General features: G+C 39.0%; 1 protein-coding gene across 1 annotated transcript; it reads right to left on the bottom strand.

Annotated features, from left to right (window-relative positions):
- Nucleotides 1-13,178: 13,178 nt before the first annotated feature.
- On the bottom strand, nt 13,179-19,349 carry cbln1 (cerebellin 1 precursor). The gene is made up of 3 exons (XM_017465265.3): nt 18,264-19,349; nt 17,725-17,844; nt 13,179-14,527 (listed from the first exon to the last, which is right to left on the bottom strand). The coding sequence occupies exons 1-3, from the start codon at nt 18,513-18,515 to the stop codon at nt 14,330-14,332; spliced, it is 570 nt and encodes a 189-aa protein (XP_017320754.1). The 5' UTR covers nt 18,516-19,349; the 3' UTR covers nt 13,179-14,329.
- Between the last annotated feature and the right edge of the window lie 254 nt (nt 19,350-19,603).

Below are 19,603 nucleotides of genomic sequence, written 5' to 3'. Positions count from 1 at the left end.
GTACAATGTTGTACTGATATGTTCATCTCTGAAACATGTTGTAATGTCAGTCTAGTGATGCCAGGTGTGAGTCACACACTGTGATTAGACGTGGGCATTTTCCCAGCATCAAATAAAACTGAGGAAGCCCCTCCTCTGTGGGAAAATGTCTTCATGACAGAATAACATAATAAGTGGGGCACACAGTGGCTTAGTTGTTAGCACATTCGCCTCACACCTCCAGGGTTGGGGGTTCGATTCCTGCTTGCATGTTCTGCGGGGGTTTCCTCTGGATACTCCAGTTTCTTCCCCCAGGCCACAGACATGCATGGTAGGTTGATTGGCATGACCAAAGTGTCTGTAGTGTATGAATGGATGTGTGAATGTGTATGTGAGTGTGCCCTGAGATGGATTCCCACCCAATCCAGGGTGTACTCCACCTTTTGCTCGATGCTCCTAGGGATAGGCTCCAGATTCCCCGCAACCCAGTAGGATAAGCGGTATAGAGGATGGATGGATGGAAAGTGTTGCGATGTTTTTTAAGCATATAGTTATTTACATTATATTTTAACATGCATAATATAGCTGTTTTGTTTCCAGTGTACAGTGAGTAAAATTACATAGCATATGCAATAAGTGTATAATGCTTAATGTAATGCAAAATAAATTATATTCATTAAATACATGTTCTAGATTTTTTTAATGGAAATGAAATGCATTTGGTTCTGGTGTTTAAAATAAGCCTTGTAGAAAAGCTAATTGTATATATATATATATATATATATATATATATATATATATATATATATATATATATATATTTACAAAAATAAACAAAGATAAACAAAGTAACATTTTCTAAATGAAATGTACTTAAAATTCCCTTATTTGGTTCATAAATATATATGAATAGGCTGAACAACCCAGAAATAAGCATAAAAATGACCCATGGTGGGGTCATAATGAACCAATTTGGGTAAAATTTGTAGAGTGTAGTTAAAGTAGCCCAGCACACTGAGTTCAACACAGAAGCAAACAAAATTTGGACAAATGTGATTTGAAGAAATTACCAAAATTGTGTTACACTGAATGCGACATGTTCAGAGTTCATGCTAACCGTTTCATACTGAATATTAGTGTGAACCTCAACCATCATGTTTACTTGCGGCTTTCTCAAATATCCTAGATATATAATTGGAAACATTTCTGCAGTTCCTATAAGGCAGTTCTTGCTAACATACGCTGGACTTAGACACCAAAGGAACCTGCCTGCTCCTTTCAGGCCCAGATCCTACATTCAAACCTCTCTCCAAAGCCCCTGCCTCCTAAAACCTTCCCATGCACAATGCAAGGGAGATACTGGAATGGATGTTGGCTGTTTGGTCAGATGTCACTCTTCTCTCCCATTGCTTTCATAAGATATGGCACTAACTCTGCTGTAATCCTAGGCTTATCTCATACTCACATTGCTTCCTGTTCATTTACTTATCCTGTATGGGCTGTCTGTATATGCACCAAATTATTGACAGACAGGGAAGACCTCATCCTTGCAAGTTTCCTGATTGGCTAACATAGCCATATGGGGTTGACATTTTTAATTGCTTATTTAACAAGCTCAGGAAAGTCATATGAGACAGTTATATATTGAGCCACTGAGTGGGCCAATTTAGAGCAGGTATTTGTGTTCATTTATTTATTTGATTCATTTTTGTTGAGTACATGAAACACATGTTCCTCACTGCTGAAATTCCCATGCAGGGATATCTAAACATTACAAAGCAGTTTGTGCCTAAAAGGTCTACTAACAATCCTCTGATAAAAACTCTGAGAAATAGAATAGCAAAAAAATACTATATTATTTATCTCTCAACTGTATTTCATCAAATTCTGCCTCTTCCACTATGACCATCTCTGCCTTCTGCACTAGATTTGCTATAAATTGAGAAAACAGACTGTTGAAAGTGGAAATGATTATCCAGCAAAATAGAAATTTGTCCATATATGAAAAATAGTCAATCATTTCCACTGCCTCTCGAGTTTCACTTTTTTGTTCTGGTGACATGAGCAACTTTTCATATTTCTGATCAGTGGTTTGTGGTACAGTCACCAGGCTTGCCAATCTTGTTTTCTCAGAATATCTGTTGTAGTGGTGAAAGTTGTTCTTAGCTTATAACAGCTTCATTTACAAATAAAGAAACATTGCAAAGTATTTTATTCTTATGAAACACTGGCAGCAATTATTATTTGAAACGGTTGAAAGTAGCTGAACAAACTGTGAAACCTGTTGAATTAAAATTGACCCCAAGAAGGAAATCAATGTGGCTAAATCGGTTCATTTTATGAGGTCATGGGTTTTGCTTGTGTGCTTATATGAACTTGCAAAATTGAGAGGTATCATCTGGTAGATGCTTGCTGGGTATTCAATGGCTTGGTTCTATAGCTATGATGTTTTTCTTAACTAAATCACTGAAACAGAAAATATGTGGGTCCTGTGTTCCTCTCATCATGCCCAAAACATTCTCATCTGGGATAGCTCACACTAGACTGAGCTTAGTTTAAAAAAAAAAAAAAAAAAAAAAAAAACATCCTTATTTGGCGCTGCGAAAGAAAGGTAGTGGTGGTGGTGGTGGTGTGTCTGTGTGTGTGTGTGTGTGTGTGTGTGTGTGTCTGTGAGGGGGTGGGGAATTGTACACTAGGGGGTTCACAGCACTCAAGATTTGAAGATATGGAACGAGGCATTAATTGAGCTGCCTGCAGAGGGAAATGTCGTAGGGAAGAACTCATTAAAAATTATTATTAAAGCAACAAGCTGCGCTCATGCATGGCCAAAAACATTTGGAGAGAGAGACAAAACAGCCTGCTCTGTTCTGCCACAAGGACATGCGTGCACTGAACATAGAGTTAAACAGTTAAAGTCACGCTTTGTATAGGGTTTCACCCCAAGCACACACAAACACTTTAATTTCAAATTAGCTTAGTGTTTTGTCAGTATTAAGCAAAGCAATCTAATTGTGCCTAAAAATAGGCAGAACTGACTACCACTATAAAAGTTCTTGTTTTATAATTAAGAAAACTTTTCAGAGTTTGGCTAGTTGGGATTCAGCAGGCCAGTTGAAGATTAAATGACCAAAATCTGTTCCTATTACAGTAGTACTAATTACAAAGAGAATGCCTTTAAAAATTATCTAACAACAAGAGCAATCGGGTCTACAAAAAAATTAAACAAAGGCGCACAAATAGTTAATCAGAGAGTAATTTCAGTATTTCATATGAAAAGTACAGATCAAATTATTATTAATTATTATGTTTCATCATTATTATACAGTATGTGTATTATTAAAATGTTAATTATTTTCTCATTCATTCATTCATTCATTCATTCATTCATCTTCAGTATCCACACTGGATACAAGGTGGAAACTTTCCCTGAGTGGGATGCTATAGTCCATTGCAGGGCTTGGTTATACATACTTAAACAAATGACTTGTGTGCCCAGGTGAAGAAAATAAACTTCAGCATTATCTCTATAGTTTGCCTAATCGTGTGAGAATGACACATGCCTTCACCTACCTGTCTGATGTACACATTGCTTAAGTAGTCTGTGGTTTAAACAGACTTTAATCCCCTGTAACACATGGTCTAGGTCTTGCTAAAAGATGGACCATTTCCCAATTGGATCAATAGCTCAGATCCAGACTCTATGAAGGATCTTTAGCTTTGACTGTATTAAACACTTAATGCAGGTCTTGATAACATGTAAGAACCTTGGACTGACTTTGTTGCCTGAGGCTATCCATCATGTTGGAGGCCACTTGCAATGATAAACATTGGAGGGCCAGGCAAATATTTCTTATCGTTTCTATGAAACTATGAAGGTTTTGGTGGAGGAGCCAGGGCAAGCTATGTGATTGAGATGAGGACTCAATCTGAGATGAGGTTGAGATGAAGACTCAAGTGCAAAGAACGCAATCATTCATCTTGGCCAGCAAGTTCCACTTGGAACTCCTTAGTAAGACCATTACAAAACATGGAAGTAAGTGCAGCTTATCAGACTCCTCTCCTTTCAAGCCTTCCATACACTCTGAGCCATGAAGGAGAGGGAATACTCTGCTACATATCTCACTTCCTGCTAATTGCTCACCTTCCATGCCAAAACCATCCATAGTTCTGGGTATGAATGGAATTTGCGCCCAGAGTGCAGTAGCACATTGAAAAAAAGCTGTCCTTTAAGTAGAAAGGCTTTGAACACGATCTGTGACTGATCTGCTAGTGACAGCATTTGGGCTATGCAGAACAAATGATTAACTCAGACAAAAAAAAGTCCTTGCCAGTTATCCAGATTTCTATCACATTGGTCCAGAATTGTAGTTGATATGTTCATAGGCAGATGATTGTGCCGGTACTACTAGCAAGACAGAGAGTCGTACCAGTGTAACAGCAAGTGGGATGGTTGGAGTTGGAATGCTTAGCTAATGACCCATTCCTTCCAGTCTGGTGCCTCCTGGAGACTGAATTCTTGAAATCTTAAGACAGATATCTATATGACATTAATTACAAATAATAGTCACAAAAACATGAAAAATTGTATGCAAAACAAGACAAGACATGTCGAGATGTGAAAGATATGTGGTTTTATCATTCTTACTGAGAGACTGTAAACAAGGTAGTATACTGCGGGGAGGCAATGTGGAGCCTGATGGCAGCCAGCAAAAGATATGGCTTCCTAGAGCACTACCTACAGTGAGCTCAGAGTCTGTTCTGTGATTAAGTTGGTGATCCTAATCAGCTTATTGAGTCGGTGATCCTAATCAGCTTATTGTTCGGTGTTCTCTGCAGTGGTGCTGTTACTGTAGCAGACTACAGCATAGACAAAAATGCTGGCCACAATACACTGATAAAATAACTAGCCTGCTCTACACACTGAAAAGATCTCAGCTTCATTAGAAAGAAGTCTGAATTTTCTCAGGGCTTTCCTGTACAGCACATCAGTTCTATCAGTCCAAACCTGTCTGTGATTTAGAAAGAACACAAGTACCTATAGGACTGCTACATTTCCTGATGACTGATGACTGATCCCCGATTGATGACATCCTGGAAATGTGCAACCAATTCTTGTCCTACTGATTCTGCAGGTGATTGTCCCTGCACAGTCCCCCATCAATCTGCTGTAATCCATAGTGACAGTCATCAGACATCTTCTAGTGCCAGTACTGTATTGTATTGCTTTCAATCTCCCCAAGTTCCCCCAAATCAGCCCACTGAATTTAAAACATTGATACTGTACCTACCTACAAAGCCAAAACTGGACCTTACATACCTGAAGACACTCATCACACCCAGTTCATTTCAAGCCTCTAGCACAACTCATCTTGACCCAACATCTCTCAAGGTACAAGGAATACATGAATCATAACTCTTCTGTCCTGGAAATTCACTAGATGGTGAAATGAACTTCCCCTGGCTGCTGGAACAGCTGAATCACTGCCTGTCTTAAAAAGAACAGTAAAGACCTACCTCTTCACCAAGCACTTGAATTGACAAAAAGAGCATGTATTTAACCAAGATCCAAAAATGGCTCCTTTGGATGAGGCAGGATTGATTTCTGATGTCATACAGGCAAATATATTTGCGTGTGACAGTCCCTACAAGAAGACAGCTATACCTACTTTTACATCATTGCACCGTTGGCCCCACCCACTGGTGCTCAGTTGCTGAAAACATTGATAATTAATTCATAGGCAAAGATGTTAGCCATTCATGGCAGTGTGTGGTTACACTGAAGTCTTCAAGATAAAGAACACAAAAAACGATCGTTTCAGCCAGAGGGCCCCAGATGGGCACCAGCTCATAGATTCTGGTCTCTCAACCGAGGTTGTAGAGAGCATGTTGAATGCTAGAGCACCATCCATGAGAAAATTGTATACGCCCAAGTGGCAACTTTTTTTCTCATGGTGTGAGGAACGTCAGTTAGTCCCAGTAAACTGCGCAATAGCTACAGTCCTGGAGTTCTTACAGGAACATTTCTCAGCAGGGTTGGCTCCATCTACAATGGGGTCTACGTGGCCGCCATTTTGGCCTGCCATGTCCCTATTGACGGAGCCTCTGTGGGGCAACATCCTCTAACATCGAGGTTTATGTGTGGTATCAGGAGCCTGAGGCCCATCTAAATACCACGCATACCTTCCTGGGACCTGTCTGTGGTCCTGGAAGGTCTGTCAGGTGCCTCATTTAAGCTCTTAGAGTCAGCCACAGAGACGCTTCTGACTCTTAAGGTAGCTCTTCTGCTGGCCCTGACAGAGATCTACAAGCTCTTTCTGTTTCCCATTCCTGACTTGACTTTGCCCCTGGATTAGCCAAGGCCTTCCTCTATCCTAGGCCGGATTATATTCCTAAAGTGCCTACGTCTGCCGCCCAGCTGGTAGTGTTGCTGGCTTTCTGCCCACCTCTGTTCCTTACACCAGAACAAGTGAAATTGCACCTACTGTGTCCAGTAAGGGCTCTCTGTACTTACGTCCACCGCTCCGTACAGTGGCGTAAGTCGGCACAGTTGCTGGTTGCTTTGGTGGTGACAGTATAGGGGATACTGTGGCATGAATGTAAATTGCGACTTTGCTTCAGATAATAGAGGCTGATTAAGTAGTTCACAGGTGTCGTTTTTATCGTCACTTGACGCGTGTAATTGGAGCGTCACCTGACCCCGGCAGGCCTATAAATAGGCGCGATTTAGCTATACTGTGTCCCTTATGCATTTATAATCAAAATCACTTATTGCATGTTTTATAATTTTTATGTAAGGTTTTGCTCATTTTCATGAAGGCTGCCAATAATTATGGAGTTGACTCTATATTCAGCTTAGTTTTAATGTGTTTTTTATTATTCTGATTTTGTGAGATGAGGCTCCTGAGGATTTGCCCTTGAAGACTTGCCCTTTGTTTAGGTAAATGAAGGAAAATGGTGATTCTCCTTGTTAAATATGATTTGATTATTATTCATTGTGATGTAGTTTAAGTTGATCTTTTCAAATATGCCCAATTGTGAACAGATGAAAAAATACATTCACATTGGTGCACACCCACACACATACACACACACACACACACACACACACACACACACGGCCTACACAATACTAATAACAGTCTTTCACCTTGAGTGATGCCACCACATAATATAACTCACTATAGAAAGAGCTATGCAAGCTAGGATGGGCTCAAGGAGACATGTGGCGATGAGAGACAAAGCAGAATGTCACGTGTAGCTCTCCCTCCTCCCTTTCTCATCCTTCTTTTACATCTCCATTTCTCCATCTTCTCTGTAGAAAAGGTTACTAAATGTCAGAAGGAGAGTCTTTATCATCTTCAATGGCTGTGCTTTGTGCGGTGTGTGTGCACGGGGTGTGGAGGTGACAGGGAGCAAGGCGGGTATGGGATCATATGTGTGTATTGAAAAGACTGAACAAATCACTGCCTCAAGGTCATCTAGGAGCATAAAAGTTTTTGGGTGCATAGATTGCCTACAATGTAAATAGGATGTTCTATATAGACAGATGGCTTTAATGTCACACTGTCCTGTAATGTAGTGTATGAGAACAATCATAGGATAATCACGTTAGGAATTAATCTGATGCTGATGCGTATTCTGTCTTTTTAAGCAAGCTTAAAAAGAATGTAAATTAGGATCATTGTTCAGGCCTTGATTGGGGAAAGCATAATATCCTCCAAGAATTACTCCAATCATAAATAATGTACTGCATAAAAGTTTTTCAAATAGTAACATAATATTTATTACAACATTTAGTTATAAAAACAGATTGAACCTTTTCCCCATTTTTTTGTCTCTCTGTCTGCATTTTCGAGTTTTGCATTTTATGAAGACAATATAAAAAACCCAAGTAAACATTACATATCCATTTAATATCTATACGCTTTCCTCCACTCACCCCTATCCTCACTAATGCCATTTCAAATATAATCAGGGATACGTATGCGAGCATATCTCATACAATTCATAGAATACGTATGCAGTCATATCTCATACAATTATCCTCTTCTCGCCACCCGTCCTGCCTCTATTTACCGTCATCCATATTTGATGACTTATAGGATTGCAAGCCTTTATAGCAATGACAAATTTGAGCCTTGTGACAGTTTAATGGCTTCTAAAGAGCTCTTGCTGGAATGACTGGGTAATAAAAGTAATATTCTAATGCTCTCTGTTTTTGCTCCCGTCAAAACCAAGTACTTGTTCCCAATTACTGAGCCACTAAGGCGATTCCTGCTTGCTTGAGTACACATAATGTGTATATGAGTATGTACAAAACAGATTCTCACACACACACACACACACACACACACACACACACACATACCTTTCTGCACATAAATTGCTGCAGAGTGCTGAAGCAAAAAAAGGACCTCTGTGGTTCTCAGACCCTGCACTCTTTTTAAAGTTTAAGCAACAGATCATAATATTACATGGACATTATGAGCAGAGAGAGTAAGCTCCATTTGTTGACTGAAATGCTAGAATTAACTGAAGGTCAATTTGCTACAATGGTCTATTATACAGTTTTTGTTACAGAGAACACTCAGGCTGCAAATATGTCTAGTGAGAAATGTGGAACTGTATTTTTGTGTATAATGGTAATAATAATAATAATAATAATAATAATAATAATAATAATAATAATAATAATAATAATAATAATCATAATACATGATAAGTAACTACCTGATAACATGATAAGTGACTGCAAAAAGACATGGTGTAACTAAATGAAGCGTGCATAAATTAATTATGAACACGATTAAAGTTGTTCTCTCTTTTAGCTGCTCTCTTAGTAAGACAGCCTTGTTTATGTGGTGTAGATTAATTTGCAAAATGATTGAATCCACTGGGGTAATATGGGACTTTCATATGCTCTCCAGTTATTAGTGCAATTCTCTCATAATGTTGCTTCTCAGACTTGAAAAATATGAAACATTTTGTATACACACATGATATTATTTTATGAAACTGTCAAATTTCAACTTGTCAGCGTCTCACTGTAAATATGGATCATGTCTTTCCTGCATAGTCATTTGCAGCACAGATGAGGAACATTTTTAAAACATAACAGAAGCCCTAAATGTACTGCCTGTCAAGGAAATATCACTCCTGACTTGGACAGTGCAGAAAGAATTGGACTTTGGCTTCATAATGATGTAATGAAACAGCATTGATCCCTTTTATTTTTGCAGCCTTACAATGTTGAGCTCAGACGTTTTGGTAAATGGTAAACATTTGGCTCACCCTCTTATTTCCCCCAGGAATAATTGATAGATTCCTGTGGAGAGATTCTCTACACAAACCAATAAAAATCCCTTTTTTGTGTGACACAGCTAGAATTACCATGTCAGTCTGACAGCTTAGCTGACTTTGAGTAATAATACTACCAAAAGGTGTGTCAGAGAATTCACTTGTTAACATATGAAGACAGTAGTGACAATGGTCCAAGTGAGCATTTTGTAAAAAAAAATATAAAAATAAATAAAAAAATCATTGATTCATTTTTTCATTTATCTTCAGTAACTACTTTACTGTACTTAATTGATCAGGACATGGTGGATTTGGAGCTTATCCTGGGAACACTGGGTATGAGGTGGGAATAAAACCCAAATGGGATGCCAGTCTATCACAGGGAATGATGCACACACATTCACACATTCATTCATACCTAGAGGCAATTTATCATAGCCAATCCACCTACTAACTTGTTTTGGGAGCTGGGAGGAAACTGGAGAAGCTGGAGGAAATGCATGTGGACAGAGAAACATGCAGAACTCCTCACAAACAGTTACCTAAAGCTAAGGATCCAATTAGGGACCCTGGAGCTGCAAGGTCACAACGATATCTGCTGCACCACCATGCGGCCTTGGTTTAAAATCCAAGGATTTTAAATAATAGGTTTCAAAACTATTTAGGAGAATGAGAGTTGAGAAGCTTTTGGTGGCAGTCATGGGTTAGATATTGTACAAGAGCTAGAAATTATGAGTTAGATATTCTGCACATTTATATGCCTACAGTTAAACACTGTAATTTCACAGACTGATTGCAGGGCTTTTCTTCTGAAAGATATCATGTGCCAGATGCATGGATTAGACTTATATGCTTTAAAAAAAAAAAAAAAAAAAAAAATTTAAGGGTTTCTTTGGATTGTCAACAGGTAGTTGGTTTCTAAATGGATCCTACATGGAATATTTTCTAATAAGGAAACACACTGGTTTAGGTTCCTACATAGAACTTTTAATTGTTCCCCTAAGGGATGATTGATGCCTGAATCCCAAATATAGGGATTCCCTATATAGGAAGTAGACAGCCATTTGGGATTCAGGCATCAATTATACATTAAACCATTCACTTTCTCTTGTGCCATGTGGATGGGGTGGAGTCATCCTGAAAGAGACCACTCCCATCAGAAGAGAAGTGCTTCATCATAAGATAAAGCTGATTAGTCTGAATAACATATTGATTTACAGTGACTCTTTTCTCCAAGGGAACAAGTGGACCCAAATCGCAGCAGAAATTTGCCACAAACAACATAACCGAGCCACCATTTTTTCCCATTTTATTTGTCACCTGTTTGTATATGCAATACCTGTCTAGATTCTCATAAGTTTACAATATAGAGTATTCTCCAGGCATATTCTGCTGAAATCTGCTTCACTGGCACCTGCGATCTTCTCAAAGCAGGCAGATCACCTCAGAAGTCACCCCACTGCACACTGGGATTGAGTTTTCACTCTCCAGATTTTGACAGAAGAAGTAGTATGACATCCAGATACTTTTTGTCCACTGATGAATTTGATGAATAATATGGTTCTGGACACCTCTAATGCCACTATTTTGGCATAGTGTTTAATGGATTTTGGATGCAGCTGAAGGGATGTGAATGCATCAGAAATCACACACTTTAGATCACTCTTGCAGCAAAATAATTCAATCCAGTGGGTGGGTAATTGAATTCCAGACGTGCTATAATTATTTTGCTTTCGCTCTGTCACAGGTAGAGCAAACATCCATAATATGGTTCCTTATACGGCAATTAAAATTCAATATGTAGTGTCGCACCACCTTCCCTTCTAATTGCCACACTCTTTTGCTTGTACCCTTCGTTCAGTGAAGTATTTTAGGAATAGTTACTGTTACATTGGCCCGTAATTGCTCACTGTTTGTGTGCTTGGTGAAGAAGCTAGGTGGTCAGATTAACCATCCCGTTTTCTTATATAAGGCCACTGGTTAAATCAAACTCGTTAAGAAAAGAAGAATTTACTGAATAAATTTCTTGGTGAATAGATATTAATCTAGTACTTCTTGTTTTATAGATGCATGCCAAATTAGATATGACTGACACAACATCATCATCAGCATCAACATGTATAAGGCATAACCTGGTAAAGACCTACAAAATAGTCTTCACAGACAATGTAATGTTAACTACCTTTCTACATCTGCTCTCTCTCTCCTCCTCTCGCTCCCTATCTCACTACTCCATCAATCTTAAAACAGATCCTGCCTCCAGGAGTGATGCCATATGGCTGTTTTTACACCATTACTTTAGGGGCCCCTCGCTCACCTCCACTGCACCAGTAGCTTGCCAAGGTCGCTGGCTGAGCTGAAGAGACTGATTTCATGTCAGATTGCAGTCAACAGACTGGGCTCATGCCCAAAAGACACACCTGGTACATGCCAAAATGCACATTATTCGCCGTGTATCTCCTGTGACCTTAAGGTTACCCACTTAATAAATTGCTCTAACATGATAAGCCTGAATACAAATGAAAATGATTTATTTAATGGAATTTTTTTAAAAAACCATCATACGGACAGATTGTCTAATAACCAGATCAACCAGTTCAGATTTTTTACTTCACGCAACAAAGAGCCCAATTGCATTATTTGCCCTTAGCAGTTAAAGAAATCCTAAATATACTGACATGTAAGAAATGCAGTTCAATCTTAAAGGGATGCAGTACACCAGTGTATCTGGAGCATATCAGACTCATACGGAGCTATTATCTACCCTAGTACTCCATCAGCTCTGTCAGAGAGCTTAAAAAAAAAACTAAAAGCCCGTTCTTCGGTCTGTTGCTGTCTCTGTCTGTTTTCATGCCTTGCCGGCCCATTGACTCTTGATCTGATTTGTTCCTCAGATGGATGGCTGGGTCCTAATGAGGGCCTCTCAGTAGGAGCACACCACCCAGACCCAGGCCAATATAGACAGCATAGAGCTGATCCCCTCCTTCTTCCAGTGTATGACACTAACATGCTGCATCACTGCAGGGATTTGTGTGTCTGTTCAGCAAAGCAGTGACAGTCTGGACCATGGTTAATCTTCAGTATGTCAGTACTTCTCAAACCCAATGTGACTTCTCAGCCGTTGCAGAGATGTGCTATTAATGATAAAGGCACCTTTAGGTCACTGAGGAACCTCTGTGCCATTCTTTATTCCACAGTCTTCCTTTCCATGCTGCATAACTTCTGACTAAGTGCATTTCCAGTGATCTCCAAGGCACAATGACATCTTTAGCCACACCAATGATCAAACATATTGGATCATTAGAAAGTAAGTTAGAGAGGCCAACGATTAATGAGCTCAGTGGCTAAAATGTCACAGTAATTCAAACCGTGTGATTCAGAAATCAGAGGAATTTCAGCATTCTCACCAGAATTTATTTTCAAAAAAGATCTGGCTCAAGGCTTGAAATGCTGAAACTGACAAGGAAAAATAAGGGTAATGGGAGAAAATGGAAAGAAAGAGCAGAAGAAAAGAAGACGAATAGATTAACACTGGTTGATTTTTTTGGGGGTAAACAGTTATTATGCAAACACAAATTTCCCCCTAGGAGCTCATTAATGTTTTGAGTGCAGCAGAGAGAGAGAGCGAGAGAGAAAGGAGTAAAACTCTCTATCACCCGCTTGACAGAGAAAGACAGAGAGAGAATGAGTGAGTGAGTGAACGGTAGCGAGAGAAAGAGACCAAACAGAGAAACTTTGTATAATTGGGAATAGAGAAAGCCACCCCTAACAGAGAGCAAAAGAGTGTCATTGTCTAAAACACTCTCTCTCTCTCTCTCTCTCTCTCTCTCTCTCTCTCTCTCTCTCTCTCTCTCTCATTAAGTGTTTAGAGAAACAACTGAATCACATTTTGACACTGAGAATTAGGTTAGGAAAAATAAAAATGACCATTTAAGTTTTATTGGATCAAAGCAAAAAACAATAATTAAATCAACTGATTGATGAGTAAAAGGAAGGGTTTCTTAATATTCACACATATCTTACAGTCAATAATAATAAAATTACTTTATAGTACTTCTGATATAGCTTAAGTGTAGCCACATTTCTGAAACAAAAACAAGAAGCATTGGTAGCTTGGCTGCAGCATTATGACACACACACACACACACACACACACACGCATACATACATACACACACACACACACACACATACACACACACGCACGCACGCACGCACACGCATACACACACACACACACACACACACACACACACAAAACCACTATTATTAACACTGAAATACAGAAATACAGATTAATCAGATTCAGATAGTCATAGAGTACATCATATAGAAATTTGAAGGATTTTATATATCTGTGTATATCCAGTATACAGTAAGAGTCTCTTAGAGGAGTTTGGATAATCTTCAGGCATAACAGACTGAAATGTGTCCTCCTGTTTTGAGGAGAATAGCAGAGCCAAAAAGAGCTAAAGTGCCCATTAAGACCGAAGGGAACAGCATTAGAGATTTATGTTTGAACAACTGAGATTGACATTTGAAGCAGGACAAATTTATGCAGGTGAGGATTAAGTTTTAGAAATTGCCAATGTGAGTTAATTACTGGGGCTGGATGATTTTGTGCATTGAGTTTTATGACAGACATTCCATAAATGTCTGATGATAGACATTCCTTATAGCAGATGAAAAGTTAAATAAGGAGATATATGAGGAGAAAGGCAATAGCCTCTATAGTTTTATTGTTAATTGTTAATTATTGTAATCATTATAATAAAATAAAAAAGTTTTGGCTGTCCAGAGCTGTAGGCAAGCAGCGGAGCGAGCATGTCAAAGAGTTAGCCACACTAATTCTCTTTTCAAATTCCTTCTTTATATATATATATATATATATATATATATATATATATATATATATATATATATATATATATATATATATATATCTGTCACACACAAACACACCTTCTCCCCATCTCTCTTTCTCACTCTATCGCCACAGTCCCACAAGCTGGTGAGCTGAAGAGCAATAGTCCCTACATGGAAAGCCCCTCGTCTACAGAGGGAAGACCAGGAAACCAGAGAAGGTGGAGTACTTCCAGCCACCCATCAGGTTGCCCCGCTCCAGCTTGAGGTAGGCGCGATCGCCTTTCTCCATTTGAATCAGAACACCATTACTGGCAGCCTCACGCGTCACGTCCTGGTCTCCAGCAAAGGCTGAGATCACAGGCCACCCATTGTGCATGAGGCTCACCTGTAACAAGGACACAGGTTATAAGCAAGGCACTTACAAACTTTCTTTTTTCCCCCTTCTAATTCACAGTTTATCATCTTTCTGGGGAAAAAAACCCATAACCATGCTTTCCTCCACTCCATATATAAACTATCATACAGTAAAACATCTTGATGTGATGTAATTATTGCGGTGTTCTAGGCAAAACTTTTACGAGGTGGACTGACTTTCTTTCACATCTCTGTTCAGTAACTGTCATTCATACACTTGTTAATAACCAGTATAGAAGCTATAATTGAGCTTTAAAGCTTATTGATGCTTTTATGGGCCATAGGGAGAGTACCGGGGGTTTTGTGCTCTGTAGTGGAGTAAAATAACACGATACTTGCTCAGTGAGCAGAATTACTGTGTGTGTGTATAAAAAAACATGTCTAATATCAAATGTCTTTTACCACAATCATACAGTAGATCTATTAACAGATAATAGTCATGGCGTCTCTGTGTAACAAAGTATACCATACATCAATAGCAGAGTTGAAAGACATGTATGGAACAGTCCGTGTAATCCCTGCTGGCAAAAAGACATGCAGTCAATTGTTCCCATCAGCAGCAATTACATGGCAGAACAAATGGAGAAGCAGTTGGAGCAGGATGTCAGGTCCATTCAAGTCACTTTATTAACGCTAAAGCACCCAATTAGGAGAGGGAATATGGACAGAAGTCTACTGATTGGGTCATCACCCTTGAATAATTCAGTATTTAACAGAACAAACAGCTTCTGACACACAGTTCCCGGGCTGGATAACAGCAGAATGGTGGCTGGTCACTTTGAGTGGTTTCTATTTAGAGATTTAAAGATTAAAGAGACTTTCTGTTTTTAAACATTTTGTAGGCACAGAGGTCCATTCCTAATGATTCAAGATTTTTTTTTTTTTAAACCTAGTTTTATGGATAATCTCAATCTATGATCTATGATAGATCAATTTAATCTGATAACCTTCATAAAATATCAACAATATTTATATTGCGACCAGGTACGTTTGCGGTCCAGATGGCCTTCTACAGGCTTCTTCAGTTGAATATTGTGCATGATGAAAAAGTAACCGTTTTACAACAGCAAGATGCCATTACGGAAGTATTCTCTTAACCAAAGAGTAGAACATATGATGTCACTACCTCTGCATAAAAAAGTGTATACTGGATTTGTATCTTTTCAGCCACTTTCATTCAGAATGTACCAGAAAGCTTATATATCGTAATGTAAAGAAATTTATTTGTTATATGTTTATTCCAAGATTGTTATCAGCACGTTTAGTTACTTTTGCATTTGGTATACTACACTTAAAATAACACAGAAAGTGTTACATTAGAGATTTTAGTTAGTTAACTCATTATATAATCCTGTCTTTGATGTCGTTTCAAAAAAAGACTCCTATAATTGCTAGTAACTATTTAGAAGGCAAAAGGCACGGTAGCCTTCAAAATGACTGCTGGTTCTGATATAACACACTTAAAAGAGTATATGACATGCGTACAAATCCCTTTCACTGGCTTGTCCTGGTTTTAAACCTGGTGAGCACTTGTCGGGTAAAACTAAATACAACGAAGATCATGCGCTCGAGTTTAAAAGGCCTGTGTAAATGATTTATTCATAGGCAATCCATGCAGTCAGATTCGTACATTGTGGATATATGCACTGTGCATGGATGACAGGAGAGCTTTTAACCACTGACTAACTTTAAAGCTTCGTGGTCACTGCGGTTATGATGCTTCAGTTAGCCCGTATTAATAAATAAGGCTCATTAAATGGATAGCCTTATTGATACATTCTCCTGAAGAAAAGCATACTAAGCTGCACCATTCCTTGTCACTGGAGTGATACCCTCGAGCAAACACACTTTATACATTTAATATCTATCTTCCACCTGGAAATGTGGATATGGTGTACATTCCATAAAGATTTAAAGGTATAAAGATAAAGATCTAATAAAAGACATTTTATCCACATTTTCAGGTAAAAGTTAATGAAGGTACAAAAGATAAGGGTACCACCCCAGTACACACGAATACTCTCTTTTCTCACAGTGTATTTGCTTAATACATTGATTTATGTATATGCATAATTATATATCACCATGAGTATTATGTTTTGCATTTATATGTAGTTATTTGGCCTATATTTCACAGTTTTAATCAAACACTAAGACCAGACATCGAACAACCTCCAAATAGATGCATTATGAATAAATGCATATATATGATTAAAGAGCTATTGTTGAGGTTTAGAGTAGGCGTGAAGCAAACTGCACGAAGATATGTTTTTTCATTGGACCTTTCTGCCTCTGAGACTTCCTTATTCTTTTTTCCCCCTTTCATTTAATCACAAAAAAAACTGCTTTTATTCAAGCTCCTAATTATTTATTCTGTGCGCTGTGTGTGAGATGTCGTGGGTGAATGTTTAAATAATTTGCTTGTTTTTATTTCTCACTTCACAAAAGGTGTAATTTGGCCCTTGTTCAGGTTTTTTTCTTTTTTCTTTTTTGCCCTTGAGATAATTTCACTAGTAGGCCTATTCAGAGCTCAATAATGCAAAGTGACTGCAAAACATCATGATAAGTTTGAATTAGTCATAGTTTTAAATAACAGCGCTGTCAGCCTGATTCGTCTAAAAGAACAGAGTGGATATTTCTTGGAATGTTTTAATGAGAGATATTTTATATATATATATATATATATATATATATATATATATATATATATATATATATATATATATAATCTTTCCAACCTATATATATATATATATATATATATATATATATATATATATATATATATATATATATATATATTAATTACCTATGTGAAAGTCATTTATTGTCACTACACTACAGGGTCTTGATATTTTTTGACCAATCCCGAGTGACTCCACATGGGACACACAGGCACTGGTGCAGAAGTCATTAGTTCATGTGCGTAATACTCCGCTTATGTGCTCAAAGCCATGGCTACATTTATTAATAAGGCGGTGGATAGTGTTGAAACATTCCCTCTAAATAATTTCATAATAAACACTGATACTTATCTATTTTTATATTGGTTTGCATCAGCCTGTCCATCACGATCAATCAGAACTACACACACACACATACGCACGCACGCACGCACGCGCGCGCGCGCACAGACGCGGACAGATGCGCACAGAGAAAACTACTGACCTGGATAGTTTGACGGTTATAAACCTTCACGACGTGGAAATTAAAACTGTAAATCCCTTTTCGTGGGGCGAAGAAATTACTTCTCTCTTCGTCGAAACTTCTGCCGACGTTCACGAGAACCTGCAAGAGAAGACGCAGCGAAGAGAATAAAGAGTCCGATCATACAAACAGGCACTAATCGGAACAGAACTGAAATGTAAAATCTGGTTTATTGGAATACAAATCAACGTAAAGGTTATGAATAAAACTGAAGTTTGTGAATGAAATGAAATCCGAACAGAATTTTCAGCTCGATTTGCGGCACTTTCAAGCCATATTTGAACACTCGGTACTTTTCATATTATTATCATTATTTAATTCGATTTTACTATCAGTTGACACGTTGAGGAAAAATATCCCAGTGTCCCACCTGAGAGCAGCTCCATCAAAGCAACATCACAGCAGCTTCTGTCCAGCACCGTGCTTACAAAGCAATATTTTATCGCGAACAGACCCTCTTTAATCCCCCCGCTTTTTACATTCATATTTAATAAAGTTACCTGATCAAAGTAGATGACCATTGTCCGATTACTCATCTCTGACGGCTCGTGGTTGGTGTTCCTGACAGCGGAGAATGCGACTTTAGCGCTTCCAGAGCGCACGGAAATCCCGAGCGCTGTTCCGGTGGGGTCAGAAGTTGGGTTCGAGTCGCACACGACCAGACATTTTCCCTCCAGCACGATGGGCTCCGTCTCATTCTGCGCGCTCGCGAGGCAACCTAACGCCAGCGCGCACAGCACAAACACCAGCATTACTGTAACTTCAGCCTGCAGTCTCCTCACCACTTCTCTCAGCCTCTCCTACTTCAGCTCGCTCTCAAAGTCACAGCTTGTCTCCAGACCTTTTTCCCCCGCACTGAAAATGAAGCGCTCTCCAGGTGTGGATTTCCAAATCAAGTGGGTTTCTATTTATTTATTTATTTATTTATGATTATTATTATTATTATTATTATTATTAAATATTCTTTTTTTGTCTTTTCTCCGAAACCTGCCTGGGATTTGTGAGTTGTCCGTTTCTAGATCCTTCTGTCCGTCGTATTTTTCCTGTGAACTCGTCTCGAGTCGGCGGTGCACGCAGCGAGGCCCTCGTCTAGTCGGCGCGCGGCTGAGCACATAGCGCGGGGCTCCGTCTGCTCGCGCGCTCAATTATTGACGCGTGAGATATTGGAAGTGATACACAAAGGCTGGTGAGCACGCGCCCTCGCCCCCACCCCTCCGCTTTGCTCCCCACCGGCCCACGAGCGCGTCTCTGGGCTGCCAATCGCGGCGCCTCTACAGCTCGTGACGTGTGGCAAAGCACCGCCTCTTCTGAAGAAGAATCGTACAGGTGGGCTTGCAGGTACTTGTGATTCTGAAGACAGGAAGGAGTCGTTGCTCAGTTCTTTTGAAAAATGGGGGCCATGACACGCGAACAAGAGGTCATTTGCGTTCTAATGGATTATGGAGGCAAATGATGTAGTCTTTATCAATGACTCCAAGGATGCGCGAGAACGCCTTTTTTTGCAATGGAAATTAATGTAAAAAACAAAACAAAACAAAACAAAAAACATAATTAAATCGATTATAGGTTAGTGTTCCCATACGCATGCAAGACACAAATATTATACACCGACTCACACACGTGAGTGCGCGCGCGGTATTGCAGTACTCATGGACACCTGTATGACCTTATACGCAGCACGTCGTTTACAGAATCATAGCTGGCATATCGCTATAGCGCTGTCTAAATAACTTAAGAAACGCGACCTATTGTTTACAATATTTTGCCTGCAGTTTTTTTTTTTTTTTTTTTTTACAAGATGACGGAATCGTTCTGGCGTTTCAGACCGTACCTTAAACGC

Source organism: Ictalurus punctatus, chromosome 4 (assembly GCF_001660625.3).
Source record: "Ictalurus punctatus breed USDA103 chromosome 4, Coco_2.0, whole genome shotgun sequence".
Lineage (NCBI taxonomy): Eukaryota > Metazoa > Chordata > Actinopteri > Siluriformes > Ictaluridae > Ictalurus > Ictalurus punctatus.
Note: the sequence above shows the minus strand (reverse complement) of the source record. Positions and strands in the feature narration are given on the sequence as shown.